At 33.1% G+C, this 27,409-nt stretch overlaps 1 protein-coding gene across 1 annotated transcript in view; it reads right to left on the bottom strand.

Moving 5' to 3' along the window:
- The window catches only part of LOC136986453 (probable ATP-dependent RNA helicase DHX34), a 44,285-nt gene that overhangs the window by 2,417 nt on the left and 14,459 nt on the right, over window positions 1–27,409 (bottom strand). The window contains exons 7-16 of the mRNA XM_067283976.1: window positions 16,695–16,889; window positions 16,411–16,599; window positions 13,047–13,283; window positions 12,784–12,930; window positions 9,851–9,996; window positions 9,267–9,377; window positions 6,380–6,501; window positions 3,375–3,539; window positions 3,087–3,189; window positions 1,540–1,670 (exon numbers count right to left, since the gene is read on the bottom strand). Coding sequence (XP_067140077.1) covers window positions 1,540–1,670; window positions 3,087–3,189; window positions 3,375–3,539; window positions 6,380–6,501; window positions 9,267–9,377; window positions 9,851–9,996; window positions 12,784–12,930; window positions 13,047–13,283; window positions 16,411–16,599; window positions 16,695–16,889 — 1,546 coding nt within the window. The remainder of the gene's footprint in view (window positions 1–1,539; window positions 1,671–3,086; window positions 3,190–3,374; window positions 3,540–6,379; window positions 6,502–9,266; window positions 9,378–9,850; window positions 9,997–12,783; window positions 12,931–13,046; window positions 13,284–16,410; window positions 16,600–16,694; window positions 16,890–27,409) is intronic.

Below are 27,409 nucleotides of genomic sequence, written 5' to 3'. Positions count from 1 at the left end.
CTAGTGAGTGAACTTTTACATAAATAAAATATGGATACAATTCCAAAATAAGAAATAATTATCTTTAAAATTTATTATGAAATGTTTGATTTTTTTCAATTTATCTGTCTAGTAACTAAAAATTTAGTTGGATTATTAATAAACTGACAAAAATTGAGATTTGATCATTCTTTCCTAGCTTCTTTGAAGGTTTTGGGTCACTGGATTGATAGTTTTCAATTGTGTTGGAGAAATGACAGTAAAATAAGGGTCTGTTGTCATTTTATAAATTTAAGTAGATAAAATACCATTTGTGATGCTTCAGATCCTGCAGCTGTGAAAAACTGAACACTTATAATACCAGCTCTACGTATGATGATTAACTCTTGGAAACTGTAATTTAATTTAGTATTTATTTTGATGTTTTTGATGTTTAAATAATGTTATAGTGGAAATGCAAAAAATGATATTGTTTGTAATGATGGGAACCTGTATTTAATTATATTATGAGGAGCTATCATAATTTTTTTTCCTCATAGAAAACATAAATTTATCTTCATATTACAGAACTGCCTAAAAATGTTTTAATCAATCCTTTTTATATTTAATTCTGCTTCTACTTGTATATATTAAATACAAAAGCAGAAAGGCATATATATGAAAATCTTTTTCCATATTATTTCTAGGCACATGCTTTCCATAAATTATTATAATATAATGTATTGCAGGTAAACACTCTTCAGACTTTCTTGGATAATAGCTCGATAAAATTGATTTAAAGTATAAAAATAAATGACAAAAGCAAAAACTGGTTTAAAACACAAATGCCATTAAAAGCATTAAATTTTTGGAGGAATACATGTTAATTTTTATATTTTCTTGTCTACTGGATAATTCATTATATTTCTCGCTTACAGTTTTTTCACTTAAATATGAGAATATCTTGTATAAACGATAAATTTCTCAACTGCATTTGTTTCAAAAATCAGTATAAAGTTTAAATATAATTTATAATTAAATGAATATACAATGAATTAAAAAATGAAAAACTTTCATAGAATAATGGCATAAAAGTTTTTATTTTATATTTATAAAATTGTATTGTGTACTTAAGACAGTAAGAAAATTATTATTTTTGAAGAGTGTATGAATCATATGTATTTGGCATTGTGAAAATAAATTTGTATGAATGAAAATAAATTATGAAATTTTATTTTCATAATTTATTTTATAAGTTGGAGTAATGCTAAGAGATAAGAGATGACTTCCATTCCATATAATACCCTGCACTAAAAATACAGAAAAATGTACACTTATAACTCTATTTATTTTTTCTTTCTTCTTTGAATAAAAAGCAACAATTTTTAAATTAAATTCAAATATACAGATGACAAAAAAATCTACAAATTTGATGCAGTGTCTTTACAATTACCTCTAAAGATTATAACTATCATCAAAAATGCATATCGAAAAATGTTTAATTTATTAAATACATAGTTATATGATATTTACTTACTAAGTTGCTAATATTTAACTTCCTTAAAAAAAAACTTAACTTACCATTTTCTTTTTGGCATTTTTCTTGATGTCTTATTTGTTCTAATAAAGTAACTAACATTTCCTGTTTACAATGAGGACACTTCCAATGCTTTTGAAGATATTGTAAATGACTTTGATCAATATCAGATAAACTGTAAGTATATTCAAAATAATTTCATTAAAAATTGTTCATTTTATCAAATTATCCCTAAAACTGATAATAATAAATAAAAAAAATGGTTTATACTTAACTTATTGTATTGATTCACAAACACAAAGTACGTTATTGTTTCAATACTAGGTTGAAACAATAATGCACCTTGTGTTTGTGAATCAACGGAATTAAACAACACGGTTTCTGAAGAATAAAAAAAAAAATAATTTATTGTATTCAATTATTTAATATTTAACTTTGATCTTAATCACTTTCAGTTAGAGTAAAACAATAAATTGATTAAACAATAAGAAATCAGTCTTATTCTATCTTAATATTATTATTATATTTACAATGTAACGTAATTTTATCATTTCTTAAAATTTTAAATATAAAAATATAAACATTAAATATTTTTAGTAATACAACTTTTCCAATTGTTACTAATTACAGTTTGCATATGTAGTCCTCATTTCTGCTTCTTCCTTATTAAAAAAAACAAAAAATCTGCATAAAGAATCTTTTTTATTTAATAAATTTAGCAATTTGCAGTTTTCAATAATTCGGCTGAAACTGCTTAGCTTTATTAACTGTCTTCTGAAAAATTCCTTACTTTCTTGGACTGATTACTGGTTACTAACATTTCAACAGGTATCTTACTAATAGCTAGCTATTAGTAAGATTACAAGTGCGCATTTCTGGGTGTTAATTTATGTTTAGCAATTAATGCCCAGCAATGGCGCACTTGTAATCTTCATCCTTCCTCTTTCTCTTCCCGTCTTCTCCTCCCTCCCTTTCTCTTATTCTCCCCCTACTTTCCTTCCTTCCTTCTCAGGCTATGCCTTTTGGTGCGGCCTGGATCTATCAACTATCTATCTAATAGCCAGCTATTAGTAAAATACCTATTGCTTAATAATCTAGCTATTCATATGCTGGTTTCTCTAGTCACTTTTATAATATTTTATTTTGTCCTTTCATTCAACTATACACAATACAAAAAATTTTCCTGGCATTTGTCCCAATCCATTTGCAAAAAAAAAAAAAATGTTTGTTTACATAATTATGTTTGTTTGCTATTTTAATGAGTTTTATTTGTTTTGTTGCATTTTAGTGTACTTTTCTTGTAGCATGTGCTGCATTGCATGCGTTAATTTAATATAATTAAATAGAAATTAACCATTTTAGGATATTGAAAGTACACAACACAAATATATAAAGATTACAAAATAAAAACTTTTGTGCTATTATTCTATTAAAGTTTTAGTTATTTAGTTCTCAAAACTGAAAACTAATAAGCTATTTGATACAGTAATTTTATTATTTCAATTCAAAATTAAATAATTAAAAGAAAGTGTGAAAATATAACTTCTAAATGATTAATTAAAAATATATTTTATAAATAAGATTTCATTACCAATTGTAAGTTAAGTAGTCTCTTAAAATTAGACCACCTTTCACAGGATGCGGAATATTCTCGGTAACATCTTTTAAGATATTTGGATTTATTGCACAGTTACCTAAAATTGAATATAACATTTCAAAAATCTTAATCAACATTACACAAATCACTTGAATTATTATAAATTAAATAAAATACAATACATTAAAAGATACTTCTGTTTAAGAATATAAATCTAGCAGTCACTAAATAGTTTCTGATGATAAACAAAAAATATTTTTGTTCTAAAAATTTTAGGCTTACTTTCTGATGATCCAATATACAACGATTTCAAATCTGCAGAGAGCAATCGTCGAACAGTGAATAATATTTCTATATGAAGAAATTCTTTAATTGATCTTTCCAAATTTGTCCGTTTCTTCTTAATTTCAGGAGTTTCTTCATAATTTTCATCATGTGATTGATTTTCTGAAGGAATAATTATAAATTATGTAAATTTACTTATATATAAACAATGACAAATTTATTTATTTTAAAAATTTATAAGTTTTGCACACACTTGTTCCAAACCAATCTTGTTCAATTTTTAAATATTCCAGTCAAAACCATAAAGAAATCATGGATTAATTTTTTAAAACATGTCAAATTTGTCTTTATTCCTTTTTAAATTGCCTTTTCTTTTATATACAACTCTCTTAATCCAAACTATTCTGTACAATAATTAGTTTAAATTAGAAAGAATGTTCTGTATATAATTATTTTCATATCAGAAGAGAAATTGGGTGATATTGGAGATTATAAATATATTTTTGACACACACACCTTACGCTTCTGAGAACCAAAATTTGTCTTACAAACGTTTTCAATCTGATCTACAGGCCATCGTCAGGTACTTTGAATTTTTCTGGAATGTTTTTGTATTGGTTCCAGGTTTGAACAATTATGTGAAAAGAAATTCAAATTTTCATATCTGTTCAAACAACTTGTTTAAATAACAAATATATATAAAAATGTTAAATTGAACTAATTAAAATATATGTATTAAAGTAAAGTAAAATAAAATAAATAAAATACAAATATACCAACACAATATACTTAATTATATCGACTGAGTGGGTGTTATGCATTATATTATAGTGGGTTATTATTGATCATACATTTCCATGTCGATGGTAAACTTGTGGCATCTTTGTGGTTCGAACATTTGCCAGTAAGACTGGATCTATATATTTCAAATTTTTCTACAAATTTCGTGATGTTGCTGCTTCCATGCAGTCAAAAAACCACATGGAAGCAGCAACATCACAAAATTCACATATAATAAACATCTATCCTCAGTTATGGAAGAAATCGCAAATTACAAAAACACTAATATTGTATGCAAAAGAGCCCCCACCTTATATACGTTGCTCAGAAATGACAAAGAAAAAATTAATGAGAAAGAACAACCAGGAATGTACGCAATACCGTACAAGAACGACCAATTGGGAATAGACAAGGAATATATAGGAGTCACAAATAGAAACCTTAACGTAAGGGTGAAAGAGCATAAGTACGACGTAGCAAAAAGTCGATATACAACGGCGTTATCAAAAATAGAGCAGACTGATGGATCCATAGTTAAATGGGAAGAGGCCAGAATCATTGCAAATGTGCACTCACCAATGCTTGCATCAACAACAGAGAAGTGTGAGATCTACAGATCTAGCTTTAACGGAAAAATGTTTAACTGTAAGGATGCAACCATTTTACTGTCAGCACAGAAATATATAATCAGAAAGAACTCATAATATGATACATTCACCAGGCTCAATAAAAACCTGAGTTACTATAAAAAATTTTTACATATTGTGGGAATTACCGTATTTTGTATTTTATTTTATTTTATTTTGTTTTTTCTTATTTATTATATTAATTTCATTATGCTTGTTTACTTAATTTGATCTCAATATACTGCATATGTTCTAATATAATTTAAATTTGAACGTGTTATTTGAAAAGCCATTGATTCGAATGACTTTAACCTGATGATGGCCTTTGGAATGGGTTGAAAACGTTTGTTTAGCTGAATAAATGAGCTTTCTCAGTATTAAGGTGTATTGACTTTATAAAAAATAATATAATTTTTATTCTTAAAACTATTGTACATATTAACTACATAATAAACAATATCAAAAATGTTATGCTTATACATGGTTAATTCACAAAGGCATAAAAAGAAGTTTAAAAATGATGATCACACAAATCTTTTATAATCATAATTTTTAATCTGAAATGGAGTGTCCTTCTGTTTTATTCATGTTTTTGGTTATCTGAGGTAACATCAGTCCATCTCAGATAATGAGGGTCCTATTATACTCAGGTAAAGTTAGAATTAGCCAGTTAATCCTAGCTTTATCACAGGCTTTAGTCATAACATATATAGTTATAAAATTTAGAAAAAAGTCAATTAGTAAAATGTAATACAAAAATAATAACAACTAAATTTTTAAAAATTTTATTGAGGTATTAGTAAATAGCAAAGCTTTTCATGCACCTTATAATGTATGTACGGGGTACAATTAATAAGACGATGTCATTTATTATTAGCTGTTTCAAATTCTTACAATTATATAGTATGTAAGTAATGTCTATATCTAATCAGTAGATATTTTACAAGGTGTCCAAAAAGTTATTGTGCAGTGAAAAAGATTTAAGTACAGTTTTAATAAAAGTAAATTTTACATATGATATTGCAGTTTCTCATACAGAAAATGCTGGAATGTCCTCCAGAGGTCCTAAAATCTATAGGAAGTAAGGTCCAGAATTTTAGTAGGTTCTCCACAGGAGACTATGCTATCAGCAAAGAAGCCTTCCAAAAACTAGTCCAAAAACCAGAAAATCTTTGAGCAAGCAGTAACGCCATATACTTCAAAGTGGAATGCAGAAAATACAACTTACAGGTGTTGTATGCAATGCTGTATGTATAATTTTAATGTCACTACAAACTTCTCACTGTACAGTAACTTTTTGGACATTCTGTATAAATATGGACAGTTACAGCAGATGTAATCTGATTCAATTCAAATTTTAGATACCAAATTTCATTTTCAATCTGCTTTGAAGAAAACTGGCAATTAGCAAAATTAACAATCTTATTATATTTATTAATTTCATTTTAAATAAATATTAGTAAAAATAGTTTATCATTAAAAAACATATAATTATTAACAAATTCTTAAACTGTTTTTAAAATACCCAAATTTTACAATAATTTGCTTAAATTAAGAATTAAAAAATATTTTATTTATATAATAATTTTTGCTAACCCATTAATTTCTGTTGAAGAAGATCTTGCCACATGTCACGAAGTTTGATACTGCATAATAAAAAATTCTGAGCTTCTTCAGCATCAGGAAATCTTAGTTCTAACCAGGAATCAGCAATTACTCTAAAATACAAAAAAATAATGAATCAAATAAAAATTTTAAAATACTTTTATACATTTTTATACTCAACAAATTTTAGACAAGTGAAATAATTTTTTCAAAGTATTCAGTTTTCGTATTCAGAATCTATTTTAAATTTCATTAATGCATAAATTAAAATAAATTTTCTTTCTGATACATACAAAATCACTCATGTAGTTCTTTGATTTTCTAAACTAGAATTTTATTTTTTTCTTCGAAAGATCCATACGTTGTCTATTAGTGTAATACAAAGTTTAAGAAAAAGCAAGCTTTAACAGAAAAAGAAATATGAAAATTTTTAGTATTTAAGCTTCTTCCTGCAAGTGTTTATTTTAATTTATTCATTCTTGTTCAGGTCACTCTGTAGTATTAAAACTTTCACCTTTATGCTGAAAACTTTTTTTAATAATTGTCACAAAACATTTTTTTGGTCCTATTAATAAGCCCTCGTCAAGTGTTGTTCCTTTGGAATTTGAGTTATTCCAAAATGGAAGGATACAATACCTGACAACGGCTCATACATAGGGCTGACAAAAGTTTTTTGTTGATTATAAATAAAATTTCCAGCATAAAGGTGAAAGTTTTGGTTTATTTTATCTTCTAAACAGTGTTTTCTTATTTATTAAATGTCAATCACTTTGTTTTCTAGCATATCTTATCAAAATAAATTTGTGAAATGATGAATGATATATGAACTAATACATGAGTGCGATACTTCATTCATTGCAATAATAAATTTAACCTGTGAAATAACTGCTATGACCGTAAATCATGTAGGATTCTTCTGTAATCATCCTTCTTTCTCTATAATCACATTTGTAATACTAGATATGCTGTTTTACTACTACTGTCAATAAAATTTTAGTGATATTTTTCAATTTACTAATTTATTCAAATGTCTAATGCAGTAATAAACAGGTATTACCTTAATGCTGTGATTCTCAAATGTTTTTGTAAAAAAAATCTTGTAATCTCTACATTTTTCTTAAGATGTATTTTATTCTAATAAAACTAAGATTTTTTTAAAAAGGTTTTTTGATAATTCATAATTATATTTCAAACAAAACAAAAATAAAAACAGCTTACAAAGATATGCTGAATAAAATCAAGTTTTGAGGTTGTAATGCTTATGTTGCAATCATAAGTACAATGATAATTTAGTATGTTATAACTTTAATGGAATAAACATGATAATTGAAGTGTTTTTAATACTTCATTGGATAGAATATCAAGTACAATACATATGAGAGTTTTATTAAAACTGATTGTATTTTAAATAAACAACCACGTTAATAATTTCTTCACAACCTCTTAGAAACAGTTTCACATCACACAGTTTGAAAACCATTGCCTTAATTTATTATCTTCATACAATGATTTAATATTATATAATTTTTAAATTTTTATATGTAGCCAATGAAGATTGTTTTCATTTATGCAAAGCTTCAGCAGTTATCTTTGCATTCATGGATTATCATTATAAAAACAATATTTTCAAATCTTACAATAATGAGAGCATACTAACTTATGACTACAGATTAATACATTACTTTCATTTTTTTTCTTGTTTATTTATTTCTTTATAACTTATTTCAGCTTATACCCAACATGCATTTTGGAGCAATAAATAATGAATTAAACTTATATAAATATCTGGATAAATAAAAATAGTTAGGTGAGGTTCTATTATGCATATAGAAGTGTGAAGAAATATCTCCTTGCAGTTTCCATGAAGTATGAAAGGAATAATTAATTTTTCACACCAGATTCTTATCAGATAAAACTTTAAGAGCACTGTCTATTGGCATTAATAAGATTTTGATGAGTAAAATACAAAATATTTTGCAAGCACTTTCAACATGTACAGAATGTCTTATTCGGACAAAACAAAAACAGGTGAGTTCTATTATACAGAAAATATGTAATACTGATAATTCTGAACAAGATGCACAAGTTTATAAACATTATTCTTTTAGAGTCAATATATATAAAAATCATTTTTAATAGTCAAACAATATTTAACAACTATTATTCATATACAGCAAAATCTGTGAAAACCAGAATTGCAAAGGACTTTCCAGCTTAACCAAGTTTTTCCACTTTAAGTAAACTGGAAGAAAAAATGGTTACTATTTCAAAATAAGAAACGTATTTATAAAATTTCAAATTAAACATAATACTGTATTGAAATTAACTCAAAATAAAAGGAAAAATATGTATAAAGTAAAATACACAAACATGAATGTAAATTTCTTAACTATAAATGGCATTTTTAATATCAATAATTTGATTTTATACATATTTTTATGTCTGGTATTTTGATTCAACAGACATTTAAATTTCGTACTATGATCTATTATAACTACCTCGTAATACAAGTTAATAACAGAGATATAATACACACATTTCCTTTAATGCTCACAGGTTCTGGCTTAGTAAAAACTTGATGGTAAATGCCAAAGTATCTTCAAGTTTCTGGCTTTCACTCGTTTAGTGTTAAAAAGGTTTATCTTTACATCATATTGTACATCACATCACACTAATAACATCATACAGTACATTACATCACAAATACTTAAATAAAAACAAATTTAATATAAATAATATTCTTAAAACAAAGAACTAAATAATATTGAAAATTCAAAACCAAAGTTATTTAGGCATTAATATTTAAAATGTTAATTATGATTTTGATATCGGATAAAATTTAGGAAGTGTAAATTTAATGTTTATAAAAGTAGCTTACTTAGTGAAGTCATAATTAGTATCCAATGAATGTGCCAATAATAAAAGAGTATGAGCTGCTGGAATTCGTACACAATTCACTAAATATGGTTTTGTTGTCTCTAAGAAAGATCTGTGTAAAATAATAAAATTCATTGTAACTTATTAGACAAAATTAAACATTTTATAAAGAATTTTGCTTAAATTTTTATAAAATAATTTATAAAATTGATTAGTAAATTTATTTTTTATATTCTTATGGAAATAATATTTCTATACAAAATTTCTATAAATATAACAATACAAAATAGTCTGTTTAAGTGTTTTTAAAAATCAATTTGAACACTTATTTTTTAAGTAATTTAAAAAGTGATTTTGTCATTGATAATTAGTTAACTATTCCCAATTTTCATCTCAGTAATTAAACTGTAAACATATATACAAAATGTTGTGTAATATCCAAATACTAATTAAATTAAAAACTGCCAATACATTTTTACAGTTTAACTTTTCATTTTTTAAATATACTTAAATAAATTTATTCCATGAAAAAATGTAAAGTTATTTAATATTAATCATAGAAATTTAACATATTAAAAATCTTACACAAAAGCAATCAACTGATGTTTGATACTTAATGGAATCTGTGAATGAAATCCATGGATTTGTTGAATATCTAACTCACTTAAATGAAGTATATCAGGCTGAAGAGCAAATACTCCATTTGGATGTAAACACACAAATGATTTTTCCTGGAAAAGCAAAATAATTATTTACTGTATGTATTTATTTATATAAAGTATTTGATATATAAAAATATCTAATTTATTATTTTCAAAATAGAATGAATCAAAATATCTATTTTTAAGAATAATTTTTAAAATTCACTAACTAATTAAAAAACAATTTGTTTTCTAGGGAATATTCAACTTAAATATACACCGGACTAAAGATGTAGTTAACTTTCAAAGGACTGAACTAAATCATTCATTATATACATAAAAAATAACAAGACCAATAAAACTGTTCACTATATCAAGAGTTCATTATAATTTGGACATCTGACTATAACATTTAACTACTATCTTTTCAAATCTCTAAAGGTTTAATTAACAGTCATTTGAAATATATTTTTATTTGTTTTTATTACATTTATAACTTTTATGATGATTTCTGCAAGTAAAAACTTTAAAATAATGCTTAGCTCTGTTTTCAACTCCTTTGCTAACAAGTAAATATTAAAACATGTTTTTTTAATTAGTCACAAAAATTATAACTTATTTTTTTGATTAATTGTCAAATTTAAAAATGTCAAAATGTTATTTTTAACTTGATATGTGTATTTTTATATAAGAAAAAAATTTGTTCTTGACTGACATTTTGTATGAACTATTGGTATCATACAAAAGCATCAATTGGTAAAATCAGTCTCCACATCCCAATGATAAATGTCTAAATACAAACTTATAATATTTAATGTAGAAAATCACTCCATTCCAAAAATTTTTTGTTTAGGAAGGTTTGTTATATTCAGCTTTCATTTTAGATAAGTTGGTTAAAGTATACCTAGGGAACCCCAATGGCCGCGCTTCCGGTAATCTCGACAGCAGGTGATGTTAGAAGTTCGTGTAGGTGGCGCAATTTTTAAATAATGCTATCGTATGCAAATTTTTTGTTTTTCGTGACGGCTCGACTGCTGCGAGTGGTTTTTTTCCACCAGTTAAACATTTTTGAAGAAAAAATGCTTCTTTCTGCTATTTTTAATAGTAAATAGGTAAGTTTTTATTCCGTCTACTTTTCGTGATGCAACGTGCCGGAATCGAGCCGAAATGGAAAGAACCGGAGTCCGTTCCAGCTGCTCCACAAAGTGACGAGTGTAAGAATGGAAAACAAAGTAAGGCACATTCGTGTGGCGAAACTAAAAAACGTGTAAAAATATCAAGTAAAAAGAGAAACATCAGCGATAGGGATCGCAAATCAAGGAAAAGCGAGAAGAAACGGAAAGGAAATGTATGACAGAGCGTCAAACACGTGAGTAATAGTTTATTTTGCAAGTTCAGCTAGCTATGAAATATAAAACAATCTTAAAACATTTATTTTTTACTAATGTAATTATTATTTTTTCAAAAATTTATACATACTAACTAATTTGTATAATTTTTTGAACGTACTACACTTGCGTAGTACAGAAAACAAAATGGCAACAGGAAGTGCGGCCATTGGGGTTCCCTAGGTAAACTTTAACTGATAAGTTCTACTGTATAAATTTCATGTAAATAGATAATAGTACAAATCTGCAGAAGCACAAAACAACATAATATATGATTTAATAGAGATCCTTTGTTAATTAATGCTTACTGTCATTTATTTAATTATTATTAATTTACTGCAAAGGTGCAAAAAACGTTTTCCGTAAACCTATAGACGAATAAAATATCTTGTATTTGCAAACAGAGGTTAAGTCAGTGCAATAAGTCCTATTAATAGATTATAGTCATAGTAAACTAATAGTAATAAATAATACAGATCCTGTACACTAATCTACAATCAATTCATTTAAATTAATCTATCTAAATAATTTAATCATTAAAATTAACAGAAATAATATATATTTATAGTTTGTTTTTATCTTCATGACTAAGTGCATAGATAGACACAGGGCATTTCTACATCATCTTTATTCAGAATATCCTATAGGCCGATATGCCCGAAACGCATATTGGCCTATAGGATAGTTGTTGAAAAGACGTTCGATGTAAAGTCAAAAACCCTTAACTGTAATAGTACTTTTAATTGCAAATATATCTTAAACTATAATGGTAGTTTAACTGTCAAACAATTTTAACTGTAAATATGTAATTTTAAACAGAATGTATACGTGTCAACACCAACTACAAGAAATCCCGGAAGTCATGCCGACAGATGAGGGGTTTATACCCGAAACATGTATCGGCTTATAGGATATTCCAAACAAAGATGATGTAGAAATGCCCTGTCTATATATGCACCTAGTCGTGAAGATAAAAACAGATAAAAGAAGACACAATCTCAGAATACACAATATATTTATAGTATCAAATTAATCAATTATTTCAATTTATAACAATAATCCAGCTATTCAATGATTAATTAACATTTGTTTTATTAAATATTTGAATAGAATAAATTGGTTTCAATGGGTTGAATGATATTTGAGCTATAAAATTTTTCTATATGAATGCTTTAATCCTCTAAAAGAATGTATACATTCATCTATGCTTTCATGGAATGTATCAGAAAATTATATGCTAATGAAATAAAATATATAATTTTTTTTAAATGCTATAATTATTTGGCATTATTTAGTTGAATATTTAAAATTTTAAGTACCGTATTTTCCGGCGTATAAGACGACTTTTTAACCCAGGAAAATCTCAAAAGTTGGGTGTCTTCTTATAGGGTGAGTATATCCCAAACTCTATATTTTAACTGTAAAACTCGGGGGTCGTCTTATACGCTGGAAAATACGGTAAATGATTTACTATTAGATTTTCCTTTACCTTAGTATGGAATAGCTGTTCAGAATCAGTTTTATATGAATTATGTTCATCAGATAATGCTAGCTGAGGATACAAACCACTGCATAGAATTAATTTTAATAACATAAAATCTTTGTAACTGTATGTCTGACTTGATTCCATTAAATCCTAGAATAATTAAATTTCAAATAATTAATATATTGAAAAATTTTTAGATATAATTTATTAAACTAAAGTAATAATAGTTTATTTAATAAATGTTTGCATGTTATTATAGTACATACCTTAATTTGTAATTTGTCATTTGATATCTGAAATTCTATATCTTTAATATCAATTTCATCATCCTCATCATTTTCATTTTCTATAACAAATTCGCTATCTAATTTTAACATTTTGGAAGATTTTGGTGCATGATGAAAACTGCGTTTTAAATCTTTTAAATGCTTAAGTTCTCCATGCCTATAAGTCCGCTGAGTACTTGTGCTCATTCTTTTTCTATTTGCAATCAATCCTGAATCCTAAAAATTAAATATTTTTGTAATTACCTATAATTTTAAGAAATTTAAAATATGAAATGTTTCAAATTTTATCAGAAAAACAACTTTTCGTCAAATATTCTAGAATACTTTCAATTTTAATTTTTAGCTTAATATGATCATAATTAAAATTAAATTTTATTTTATCATATAAAGAATTAAATTAATTTTTTTTAAGTTAATTACAGTTTCTATGAAAATATAACATTAATTAACTTGGCATAAATTGTTTAAATAATCATTTCTATTAAATTTTTTATGATTTTTTAAAAATTGAATTCTAATCTAAAGTACTCAACAAAATAAGATTTAACACTTACAAAACAAAATAAGATTTAACACTTACAAAACAAAATTATTTTTTTTTATTTTTGCGTTCCACTATTGGATATAATTTATTGAGATATTTAATAAAGTAATGGATTGAAACTATTAAATAATTCAAATTATATAAAACAGCAATATATAACTGTTAAAATCTATTTTACAAAATTTGTTACATAAGCAAAAATATTAATATAGAAAAATATAGAAAATATTACAAATATAAAAGTTACAAAAATATTTATTTAATTGCGAATTATATATACGTGTATATAATTTATGGATTAAGTAAAAATTTTCTATGTCCATGTTGCAATTTATTAATGAAAGAAAGTAACCCTGAAAAATATAATAAAATTTGTTGGCAAGTCTTGCACTGATAGATTGGAGTGCAGAATATCTTGCACTATTCCAACAAAAAAAAAAAAAAAATATTTACAATTCTTTAATGTAGTAGTTAACAAATATATATACAAACATTTTTGATGTATTATTATTATTCGCCTTTTCTTAAGAAAAGGAATATACTCCACTTATTTAGTGTCGGAAAAAATTAAATGTTAGGTCAAAAGTTTGAGTCAAAGAAGTTATATAAAATTTTATATATTAAAACAGAAACTTTAAAATATCAATAATTGAAAATGTAAAATGAAAATAAACAAAACAAAGAAATTAGATAATTCTTAAAAATTCCATAATTCTGCATCCGCAAGTATACAGGAACTCTACCAGTAATTCATTGATCAAAAACAGAGTTTAATTATATTTATTTTGGGTTGATTACATACAATAATAGATGCATTTCAGGCTGTAAAATGTAAGTTGGCCCAGTTATCTATATTGTGGGCATGGTTAAAAGAAAAAGTTTTTTTTTCAATTAAAACAAATAACCAAATATTTAAGAGAAATTAATAAATAATATAAACAGTCAATACAGCCACACACAAAATAAGTTTGAACAACAACATGGTTTCCACTTCTTTAGTTCATTAAAAATTAAGTACTTTTAAAGAACCTTTAAAAAATTTTTAGGCAATTAAATCCATAAAGTCTGAAAGTAAAGAATCAATATACCCAAAGAATTGGGTGTAATGAGTCTTTTTAACCTTCAAGAATAATAGTTCTAAGGCATATTGAACAGTTGACTATGCATAGTATTTTATGTTACAATTACGGAAGAAATAAACATAAATAAAGTTTATACCTGCTCAGTATTTAACAAATAAGTGAAATATTTCATACTATAAATTTCAGTTTTGTCAGGTTTGTGATTAATTTATTCTTTATTTACGGAAGAAATTATTACTTTGATAAAAAAAATGTAAAATTTTATTATTATTAAAAATATCTTTACAGGTAATAGTTAATGTCTAAATCAGTTTAAAATTTTCTTCTGTAATAAAACAGACAGTCCTTGACTTATGTAAGTGGATCATTCCATAATTCATTAATTAAATAAAAGCTAAATGTTTATACCTTACATTCACAAGAAGTAATACCTGCTGAGTCATATAATAGATCATAGTAAGACGATGGCATAGTAATTAGTACCAAAATATCAGTAAATATTTATGCAAAGTCTTTCCTGAGAAAGAAAATTTTTTATTAAGATAAATTTAATTATTTTATAAAAATAATTTTTTCATTAAATTTATTAAAAATTAAAAGCAATCAAAACATTCTCGAGTAGAATACTTCTACATGTGATTCATATCATCGATGAATCATTCACAAAGTAATGGATTCTGGCAATTCTTTTCTTGGATTCAATTAATTAAAACTCATTACTAAATTGCCTTCACCAAGAAGTCATGACTGTATTCTGTTATCTGGTTTCTAATTGGTAACCAGAAGAAGATTTTTGTAAATAAATATTTTTCCATAATTGTTTTCAAGTCAGTAATAGAAAAATAAATACTTTTAAAGCAACACAAAAAGCATTAAGGACTTTCAAGGATTTGTAAGTACTATGGAAATCTTGAAAAATTATATAAATATGATGTTGAATATTATAATGCACAACTTGAGAAATGATGCAAGTAAAATCCAGACTTTAAAATTCCAGCAAGAAGTTTAAAACTTTTTGCTGAAATTTCAAAAATTGGATTTTACTTATAGCATATTGAAAAAAGAAAGTACCAGAATTTTACACTTAACTGTTTTGCAAACTTAGATTAGGAAATTTCAATTATATATTGTAAATTTAGAAATATTAGGTGCATTGCTAGATAAAGCTACTTTAGTTATGCTGCTGGATGTAATTTTACACTTTCAAAGAGAACAGCTTTACTACTAATACTACTTTTCAGTTTATAAACATTACTTTTTATAAAACAAATGTTCCTTCAGAAATGGTTCAAAATTATACATGATACACTTCATCACTTGTGGCAATCATCTTGAATTTTAAAGTCAAACTATCTTTTAACAAAATCACTTTAAGTGACCTTACAGAAAATGCACTCATTACAAGAAATGTACAGCACTATTTAAAATAAAAACAAAAATATTTTAGTAAGCATCAAATACTGTAATAAATATTAACAATATTACATAAAATACTATATTTTAAAACTAAAATATTTTAAAATTTATCAAATACAGAGTAATAAGACAAAAGAAATGTAATAAGATAAATACAAATGAAGAAAAGAAATACTAGAAAAACAGTTTAATTATTAAAATACATATTCAGAATAAAAATGTGAAACAATGATTAAATTACAAACTGTTGAAACATTTTATCGAATATATATAAATTGTTATTAAAAAAAGAAAAGCATACCTGCAACAACTCTCTAAATTGTTTTCTTAATTTAGTAACTTCATAAAATCTTTGCTCTTCAATTCCATGTCTTTTACACCATTTACGTGAATTCTGATTCCTATCAGATTTAATTTCCAACCATTTGTGATATGCATTTAATAATGTAAAAGGATCACCCTGAGTAGAATGCAAAGTCTTCTGAGCTGCCTAAAATAATTTGAAATTATAATATAAGATTTGATTAGAATAATAACTTTATAAATAATTATAAGAATAAAAAAAGAGTAATAATAATTCTTTACAATTATATCTTGATTTTTCAGTGATTGGTTTGTAAATGGTGATTGTACACTTATAACAGCAGCTAAAGTCATAACTGGATCAACAAGATGAAAAACTGATCCTAAAATTAACATTTTACCAATTGTGACGTCTACTGGAAGACGTGATAACATTTGTCCCATGACGGTTAAAGTTTCATCATCAGTTAAGGCACCCTAAATAAAAATAATTAAAATAAACAACAATTTTTAAATACTTCAATAAAATTAACATTAATATCCCCTGCTTTTCTTAATGTATTTTAATGCATAAATTATATTTGAACATTTTTTATTTTCATTCTAAAAACATAATTCCTTCATATATTCAGTATATAATCACAATGAGAATGTATAGCTTTACTATTGTGAATCATTGGTACTAAAAAGCTTGTACTTTGATACCAATTCAATTGTCTTCTCAAGGTTGAATATTCAAGATTATTCCTTTGACATCAGAATAAATCGATCCTTGAACTAAAAGTGGAATGAATGCTGAATATGAATCCACATCTCGTGGTACAAACTTGCACCATTTAAAACGACATACAAGTGCTCCCCTAATTGCAAACAGGTCAGGTTTTGTCATAAGTTGAAAACTAACCTAAGTACATTTGCACACAGACTAACCACTTATTGTTAGTGTTTGATGGTTCAATGTACTTCATAGAATACACTACACTCACATTTACCCACTCAGTACTGCTTACTAGCAGGTGTTTCAAACGTGTTTTTTTTTTCAACTAATGAACTTAGTTCTATAATGTCTAGTTTAATTTCCATGGTGAAGAGCTACACTTCTGGCATTAATCTCCATTGCTATATTTACTGTTATGTTTTGGATGCATTTTTGAAGCACTAATCATAAAAGTGTGGGTGCCGGGAGGTGGCCGATTTCTCGTTCCCCCTTTTTGTCGGCTAACAGGTCCGTGAGACCTGCCCACGTCAAGATGGCGGTTCGGAGGAGTTACGCGTTACGCGAGTGGATGCGAGTGGAGGAAGTGCATGGGTTCGACGGTAGAGCGGCGGATGATGACATTCGAATAAAGGACATTACAACGGATAAAACAATAAACAAGATTTATTAAAGCTAACTGGTCGATTACAGATACGGCGAGCGTCGGTCGCCTGAGTTCGGATTCGCGGAGGGAGAGTTTACAAAACTTCGGGTCATACCTCGGGATCCGGGTCGCTCTTCACAGACGATACGATCTCGTAGGTTTCCGGCGGTTCCCCTCGACTTTTTCCGCACGCGCACAGGCTAAGAGTTAGACGTAACCGACCCCCCTTTTCTCCGTCGTCGCCCTTTTATTCTCTCGGTCACGAGTTTCAGGTTCGCCAACCCGCGTTTTTCGACTCTTGTTCCTCCTGATTCATTTTTTCTATCTTTTGACTCATATCCCTTTTCCTTCTACTCGCGCGGAAAGGGATGTATCATTACCGGCTAAATTCCGGTGGGTTCGAATTTTCACACCACCTTGGGCTTTCTAAAATCGAAGCTGTCCCTGAAGGCAGGTTCGATTTTTTTAACAGGTTGAACCCTGAACCTCATCGACAAATAATGTTAGAACAATATCCGCGAGAATATCCGGAGTAAAACGGATAGGAGGCTCACGAACTAATTTAAGTGGCTGCCTCTTCTCGACGGGAGACGTCCTTTTGTTCACCTTCCAAACCCGTGAAACGGAAGATAAAAGGATCCAAGAGTCACGGGAGACATCCGGAAAGACCGACGAATCAAGAAGCGGACGATGCTACTCAGTCGCGACAATGATTGACATGGTGAAAAAAAATTTTCCACGATTTACTTGGCGACATTGATAATTTAATGATTACGCGACAATCAAGGATTAATCGGCGCGCGTTACAATAAGCTGTTATGCTAAACCGACCACGGTGAGTGGGTAAATAACAACGGTGTTCCCGGAAGTAGGGTTGCTTCCTGGCTGGCACGTGGTGCAGACGTAGTTTTCTTTCGTCACTTGGGCACGAGAGTAAAGTTCAAGGTCTTGAGTGTTCGTTGTTCTCGCGCGTTATGTGAAAACTTTGGGTTCGCCTCGGGCTACAGCAACAAGTAGTGTATCTACTGGTAGTTCGGTTGTGTTGGTAATAGTTCTATGTCTGGCACAGATGTCGAAGTTAAACAGGAACTTGAGGGCTGGAGGATTCCGGTGAGTGGTGTCTTGATATCGTTTTGTTGTAGTGTGGCGGTGTCGTCGGGTATGAAGCTCGGAGCGGTGATTAATTTTGGTGGAGGGTCGTCATAGTCTTAGTCCGTTGCGGCGAGGATGTCGTCCTATTGGTACTCACAAAAGTTAATTAAAAACAGTATTTGAAATGAAAAGATGATTTGTTCTCGGATCGAGGTACACATTACAAAAAGTTATAACTGGGGTTACTCTCCCTCAGGTTGCTAAGATAATAAAATTCTAACTTAAATCTAAATGAGATAAGCTAACACGTTGGTCTAATTCAAAACGGTGGTTAACATGGTTAAATAAAATTCGAACGATATTAATATAACGAAATATAAGTAATATAATATTTGACTAATAGTAAGTAATAATATAGGTTAAGATGCGATATAAGATGATATATTATAATGGATTATAATAAGGACAAAACTTCGAAAGAAGAAGTTGAACAAAGGATCTAAAAATGGCGGTGTTAATAGGTTTGAACAATGGTCCGTTGGTGAAGGCGGGTGGGATCGCTTCGGGGTGCTTCCTGTAAGGGTGTGTCGCTTCCCGGAAGCGGGTTAGTTTCTCTTTCTTGAAGACGGATTTCTTCAGGTCGAGTATCTTGCGATTGTTGTCGGCCCGCCGGAAGTTGTTGTCGGCGGCGTATAATCGATCGGAAAGTATAGAAGAGGCCAATCAGAATTACGGCAGCACCAAGGCAACTAGCAAGTATAGTGGATGGGTGCATATAGGAGGCTGGCTCGGGGTTTGCTGTCATTCGCAACAAATGATTGAGATCATATTTGACGTTAGAGAGAGATTGTTCAGCCATCTGGATGTCATAGTCCGTCGTGGATGAGAGTTTTTCCTGCATTGCGGGGTTCTTAAAATGGTTCAATAGGAGTTGCATCTCCGTTTGATTGATAATCTGGTCGATGGGTGGAATGACCAATTGGTGGGTCCACTGTAGTGATATAGTTGATTGGCCTTGGAAATGTGAGGTAAGGATAACTCCGGGCAAGTAGCCAGTGCAAGCATTTGGGAGACTGATGATTCCAGTATTATTTAATTTTTGGGTTGTAGAGGAAAAAGGGGTCTTTTGATACCTATTAGGGCATCTAATAGTTAGAGTGAGAGGCTTAGGAGTGGAGTAGACCCACGCTCCGGGTTGGTCTAATTTCTTAAAAATTGGCGCATAGTTATGAATAATTTGTCGCTTGCAGAGTTCCTTGACCTGTAGTTCGATCCCGCTGAAGAGGGCGTATTCACAACTTTGTTGGGGAGCCCTAAGGATGGGAAGATCCACGGAGCAAATGGCGAAGTGGGCAGTTGTACAGGTGCTTAACTCATGTCGCTGTAGCAGCATGTAAGACTGTCGATCCATCGATAACGCAATGACGGGGTACACAGTACGGAATTGAATAAAAGTTTTTATCGTGGAGATGTAAGTAGGAAACGGTACAATTTCGTACATGTCGAAATATCCACTAGGAGTGATTAAAGGTATTTTGGCGAAAATTCGTAGTTTCCCCGGTACTGCTACAGCAATGGTAGTGATCCATTGGTAGTACTTGAAGAGCGTATCTGGTATTATAGGTTCGATCATGGCGTAGCCGTCGGGGAGTTTCGTTTGTATATCTCGGAGAGTACGTAGGAGAACTTCGCGAGGAACAAGGTAGGTGTTCAATCGCTTCTGTTCTAGGACATCTATCGCTTCGCGTAGTTCTAACAGCTGGAAATGTAACTCTTGGAGGGATGATTCAATATTTCTTAAGATAATTTCATAGGCGAGATTGAAACGGTATAGGTTGATCAACTCGCCAAAGCTTTCTACTCGTTTAAACAGAACGTAAATTTGGTGTCTGTTTTGCTTACTTATGTTTAACGTGTCTTGTATCAAGGTAGTTTGGGATTGTACTAGGTGAACGATGCCTTCGGTCCGCCGTTTTATAGTCTCGACTTCTGTATTTAACGTTTCGACCTCCTCGGAGGTGGCCGTTCCAAAAAGGAATTTAAGTGCTTTCCCTCCGAAGTCTATGAGTCCTCTTTTCCTTTGTGGAGCAGGACGAAGTGTGATTAACGCGAGGAGTTCTTGATATTCTCGTTGATAGTTCCGGAAGGAGGCCTGTATTAATTCGAGGCCTTGCGTGGGAAGTTTCCATTCGGTTCCGGTTTGATTTGGTGCTTGCTGTTCTTGTTGTTGAATCCAGGCTTTCAAATAAGCTACCGATTCGGAGACAAATTGCAATTGTCGCTCCAACGGTTCAAATGTGATATCGGTGACGAGGGTCCAGTGACTTGCCGTGATGAGGAAGTTGCCCCGATGTAAGAAAAGGACGCCTTTGGTAAAGGTCTTTGGGTCGGAGGGAGAATGCAGCGCCGTATAGCTGCTACTTAAGATAAGAAGGCCTAGTGGCAGGAACAGCATTATACCCTTTTAGGTTGGTTTCTGCAAAGAACAGGAAAACCAAATCATAGTAGGTTACGAAACCTTTAACTAATTATTCCAGTTAGGGGCGACCCCGAATATAACCCCGAAAGACTAAGCGACCCCGAATACAACCGGATAAATAACGAACACGGAACGAAGGGGTGGATTAATATAAGGCACAATTTATTGAGCACTATATGTACAGATAAATACTCATACTATATACTGTAAATAATGTACTATAAGCAAAGTAATGTAAAATAATATAATGTACAGAGACAATGTCTTCTGACTACAATGTAGGATCCGGAAGTATCCAAACAAACGGGAGTGCTTCTTACGTGGCCGTTCGGCTTCGGTTTCTGTCGGTAGGGCGGCGGCGAGAAGAGGACGAGCCCGTGTTTGGTTCCGCTGGGGCCGCTGACTGGGGAGCTCGCGCGGCTGGGCCGGGTACTGGAGCGGCGCCCTCGGCCACCTGTCTTCGTCCCCTGCCTCCCTGGTAAAACTCCTCCACCCGGACTACTTCGTCTCGGAAGGCCGCCTCTAATTCCGGGGGACAGCGGTGGTTAACCGGGAGGAGCAGGGTGGCGGGGACACGACGGTGTCGGCGCTGAGAGCGATTAAAGTTCAGCGCTGCCTGCAGTGAGACAGCGCTGACCTCTGGCTCTTCGGGAGGCGAGACCGGGGTGGAGATCGGTGTCTCCCACCATTCCCCGTCTTGGTCCATGTCTGGAAAAGGGTTGTAGTTAGGATTTAGACTGACTCGGCCTTAATGTCTATACTAAATTTGAAATTATTAAAGGCCCCGAACGCCTTAAAGGACTCCGCGGAAAGTTCCAGGGGAGCATAGAAGTCATAGGTATCTCTATGGCCGTACCGCGGAATGTGGGTTGAGGTCCATTGAAGAGTGTGTGGGCCCTTTCGGCAGGTGATGGTATAGAAAAAATTAGACGTTGAGGGGTCGGACAAAAGATAGAGTTTGGTGTTAAAAATAGGTGGGTCTTGGGATGTTCTTTCGACCTTTACAAGGAACCTTTGGTTATGGCACTCTAATACAGCAGCCCACACCTGAGAACAGGGTTGGTCCGTATGAACTCCAAGAATAAGGAGGGAGGATCTGGGGAGGAAAGGGACTTGTGGGTGATTGTCCCGTAGATGGGCTGTAATGTCCGTTGGCGCTCCTTCCCAAGGGCACTTGAAGTCGAAAATAGGACAGGGTAATGGCGCAAATGTGCAAAGTGGCGTATGAATTTCCCGGTCAGCCTCGGAAAATAGTTCTCGGCATCCGAACCGTTGATTTATACAGGGTACCAGCATCGTGGCGATTATTTGTTCCGCCACGCGACTCCGGATATTTCCGAGAGCCTCACGGCAGGTGTGGCAGTTAGTGATTCGGGGTCTGCAATTGGCGCACACGAGATGGCCATTGGTACACTGGTACACCGGCGCCCGCGCGAGCTCATAACAGATGGGGCACGTCACGAAGGAAGCGTAAACTTGGTCCGATTCCGTCGAAGTCATTTTTCCTGGAAGGAGAGGGAAAGAGTTACTGATGGCGGAGACTGACGGCAGAAACCGAGTTCGACCGTGTAGTTGCTCTCCCCGAGCCGGAGGGGAAAAAGTGGAGGTTTCTCCTACGCGTCAACGACCTGCTCCTCCAAGGAGACGTGAAAGCGAGATTGTTCAGAAAAGCTCGCATCCTATGGAAGGAAACCCAAGACACCTTTCCCTACCCCACACAGATTCGTCCGCTGAACACGAGACGAGGTGGAACGGCAGGATAGGGATAACTAAAACTAGCTCAAGGCACGAACCTATCATATTAGTTTATATTAACAATATTCCAGTAAAAATGCAAGTTAATACCAGCGCAGAACGTACGCTCATAAAATATCCCATAAAATTCGGGCACCGACAGAAGTTACGAATCGGCTTAGGGGAGCCGAAAAGAAGGAGAGACGGAAATTACAAATCCGGAGAAGGGGAGCGGGGGGGGCAAGCCGTCACTTGGTTATGACTAGCCTTCACTCCCTACGCTCCGGGGATGAAGGTAGACTAGTCGTCGGTGAAACGAACCGAGGGATGCGACTACGATTTCGACTGGGCCGCGGCATCACCCATGGCTGTTCGGGGACAGGGCCGCGGCTACGTAGCGCGTATGGAGGCGTACTCTCTGGTTCCTCCGTTTCCGATTGTTCGCGTTCTGAGTCCTCGTGCTCGGTGTCCTCTTCCCTTTCCCTTTCTACTATTTCTCCCGAAGGGGGCTGAGTAGGGATAGAGGTTAAGATAAATTCGTCCCACGGGTCGAGATACGGGGATGGATCAAGCTCAGTGGGTGCGGTCAAGGTTGTGAGCTGATCATTATTTTGCGTTTGCCGCAGGTGGACTTCCTCGCGGGCGGTTGTTGGTTTGATTCGATCCGCGTGGACATGCATCTTACGTTTGGTTTCTAAATGTTCAATTTTAAAGTTTACCGGACCGAGAGCTTCGATAATTCGATAGGGTCCAGACCATCGCGGTGCTAATTTCTGCTTTAACCCTCTTGGCGTAACGACTTCCTTTAATAGAACTCTGTCTCCCACCTTATAACAGGGAGGTTTATTTTGTCGCCGGTGTCGTTCTTGTCGAGCTTCGGCGGCCTGTTCGGCCACCTGTTGAGCGGTTTGATGTGCTAATTTCATCCGTTGTTGTAATTCTGAGGCAAAATTGTCATCTATATCATAACGCACTTCCACCGGCTTGGTAACTATATCAAACGGATAGGTAGGGTCTCTACCATACAAAAGGAAGAATGGGCTCTCATTCATAGAAGCGTGAACCGAGGTGTTGTACGCGAAGAGAGCGTAAGGTATCCACTCGTCCCAATCGTGTTGATCTCTGGCTACATAATGTGCTAAAATATCAATTAATGTTTTGTTAAATCTTTCCACAACGCCATTACTGGCGGGATGATAGGCGGTGGTGAGGAGCCTGTTTATGTTCAGAAGCTTGCATACTTCGGTAAACATTTTCGAAATCAGATTCGGAGCTCGGTCCGTCAGTAAGTGCGTCGGCGTCGAGTGACGTAATATAATATTGGTAACGAAGGCTTTCGCGATCGTCTTACTACTAACATCCGGTAGTGGAATAGCCTCAGCATACCGGGTAAAGTGATCGACGAAGACTAAGATATATTTATTCCCCGTAGTGGTGCGCGGGAGTGGTCCAACAATATCCATAGCGGTACGTTCAAAGACGTGTGAAAGGGGAGCAAATAATTGTAATTCGGCTTGGGCTCTGCGTCCGCGCCGACGATGTTTCGCGCAGCTTAGACAGCTTTGACAATAATTTCGTATCTCCTTGGTCATTTCCGGCCAATAAAACGACTTAGCTATTTTAGAACGCATCTTAAGTTCTCCCAAATGTCCAGCGATGGGATTATCATGGAAGGTATATAGGAGATAATCCTTAAGAGCGGCTGGGACAACAATTTGTTCCCACCAGTCGGACTGTCCTTTATTGGTGCCTTTGTGGCATAGGGCGCCTTCTTCATTGAGATAGAATTCATCTAAGGTAAGGCCGTTCCAATTTCCTGAGATTGCTCCGCTTTGCAATTGTTGGATAAGGGGTTTCCACCGCGTATCTCCTTGTTGCGCCTTCGCGATTTGCGTCAGGGAAAATATAGGTTCTACCTCCTGGATTTGCCGAATAGGGATACGGCTAAGAGCATCTGCATTTTTATGCGACTCTCCAGCTTTGTGAACCACGTCAAAATCGAATTCTTGGAGGAAGATAATCCATCGTGATAGCCGCGAATTGGTAGTTGAGTCCTTACAGTCTAATAACCAACGCAGAGGTCGATGATCTGTGAGTATCGTAAATTTTCGTCCATATAAGTAAGGTTTGAAATATCTCACAGCCCAAACCGTAGCTAAACACTCCTTCTCAGTCGTGCTGTAATTAAGTTCGGGTTTTCTCAGTAATCGACTTGCATAAGCAATCGGTTTCTCGGTGCCATTTTCCTCTTGGGATAATATGGCTCCTAAGGCAACATTTGAAGCATCTGTAGCAAGGATAAAAGGCTTCGAAAAGTCCGGTGATTTTAATAATGGAGTGGAGGTTAGAATGTGCTTTAGCGTCTCGAAACTTTCTTGTTGAGCCGGGCCCCATTCGAAAGAGGCATCTTTCTTCAATAAATCCGTTAAGGGTTTCGCAATTTTTGCATACTTGTCCACATGTCGACGATAATAACCAGTTAATCCTAAAAAGGATCGAATTTCTCGCTCATTTTCGGGCCTAGGGAAGTCTAAGACGCACTTTACCTTATCGCTATCTGGTTTTATACCCTGTTCAGAAATTTCATGGCCTAAAAATTTTATTTGCCTCTGCAGGAAATGACATTTTTTTGGTTTTAGCTTAATTCCGGCTTCGCCTAATCGTTGGAATATTTGTTCCAAGCGTTTAAGGTGAGTAGGGAAGTCGGGACTGAAAGTCAAGATGTCGTCCATGTAGACGAGACATGTCTTTCCCTTCAGACCATGCAGGACAAAGTCCATGGTTCTTTCAAAGGCTGCAGGTGAGTTACGGAGCCCCATGGGGCACCTGTTCCATTGATAGTGCCCATCAGGTGTGGAGAAGGCTGTTTTCTCCTTATCACATACACTCAATTGCCAAAATCCTGAGACTGTGTCCATGGTGGAGAAATATTTTGCTTGGCCCATCAAGCTAAGGGATTCCTGCACTAAGGGCAGTGGATATGGATCTACTTTAGTGATTTTGTTTAACTTGCGGTAATCTATAACTAATCTCAAACCGCCTAGTTTTTTCTTAACGAGAAGCGCTGCTGAACTCCAGGGTGATGTAGAATGTTCGATGATGTTATTCGCTAAAAGTCCATCGATTATTTCATTTAATTGCTGCCGTTGCGCATATGGAATTCGATACGGGGGGGAGTAAACGGGCGCCGCATCGCCGGTATCAATTTTATGTTGCACAATATCACAATACCCCAAATCGTAATCATTAACGGCGAAAACGTGTCGATATTTATATAATAAGGTTAAAAGCTCTTGGTGTTCATCTTCCGGGATATCAGTCCAATCAAATAATTGGTTAAATTCGGCCTCTGATAATTGTGCCGTTTCTCCTTCTCGGATAGTCCCGACCGGGTCTATTTCCTGGACCGCCTCGAAATACGTGCCTACTTTTTCTCCTTTCTTTAACGTTATCGTCTGGTGGGTCGAATTGCGGAGACGGATGGGTACTTGTCCCTTTTTGTTGGGTGTGACCAATACATCGGCTCCGAATATTCCTTCCTGGGCAAGGGGAAGTGTCTCAATTACTCCCATTTTATTACTTGTGCGACGTCCTCGGATGGTCGCGCTTACGATATTATCCGTCATGGGGGGAAGTCGGCACGGTTCTATTAAGACTACCTCCTTTCCTTCTCCGTTTACCTGTCCTTGTGATCCCTTTTTAGATCTTATAGCCGCAGTTACCTGGGCCTTTTCCCTCGATTTATTCCGACTTCCCTGGACCTGTCGGTTACGCGTTGTCGTTTCGTCGGGTAGTTCCGTCCCCGACTCATCTCCGGACATCGTGGAGTTTAATAACGTTACTACCGTAACAGGAGGTATAATCAATTCTCCTTTCTTTAAGTTGATAAGAAAGCCCTTATCAGCGATCATATCCCTTCCAATAATGCCGTCGCAAGGATATGTAACGTCTATATCCACTAGACAACACGCAAAGGGGAACTGCAGGTCGCCGATTTCGAAGGTAGGGTTCGCAATACCGTAAGTTTGAATGATATGACCGGTAGCGCTTCGTAAATCGGTCTCTTTATGGTGATCGATGTGTATCCTTTCCTTCATTGTTTTGGCAAAAGCTTTAGACAAGAGGGATACCTTAGCTCCAGTGTCTATCTGCACAATGGCCGGGCTTCCTCCTATATAACATTCAAAGGTAGCTTCGCTTCGAATATCGGGATACGTAATAGCAGTGACCGCTTGAGCCTGGGGTTTCCCGGTGTGCGGGTTTCGCTTTTTGTCCTTTTCGGGAGTGTATTCGGCACGAGAGGGTCGTCGCCGGTTATTATACGGGGATCG

The sequence above is a fragment of the Centruroides vittatus genome, unplaced genomic scaffold (genome assembly GCF_030686945.1).
Source record: "Centruroides vittatus isolate TY-2023 unplaced genomic scaffold, ASM3068694v2 scaffold_1025, whole genome shotgun sequence".
Classification (NCBI taxonomy): domain Eukaryota; kingdom Metazoa; phylum Arthropoda; class Arachnida; order Scorpiones; family Buthidae; genus Centruroides; species Centruroides vittatus.
This window is presented reverse-complemented; position numbering and strand designations above follow the sequence as displayed.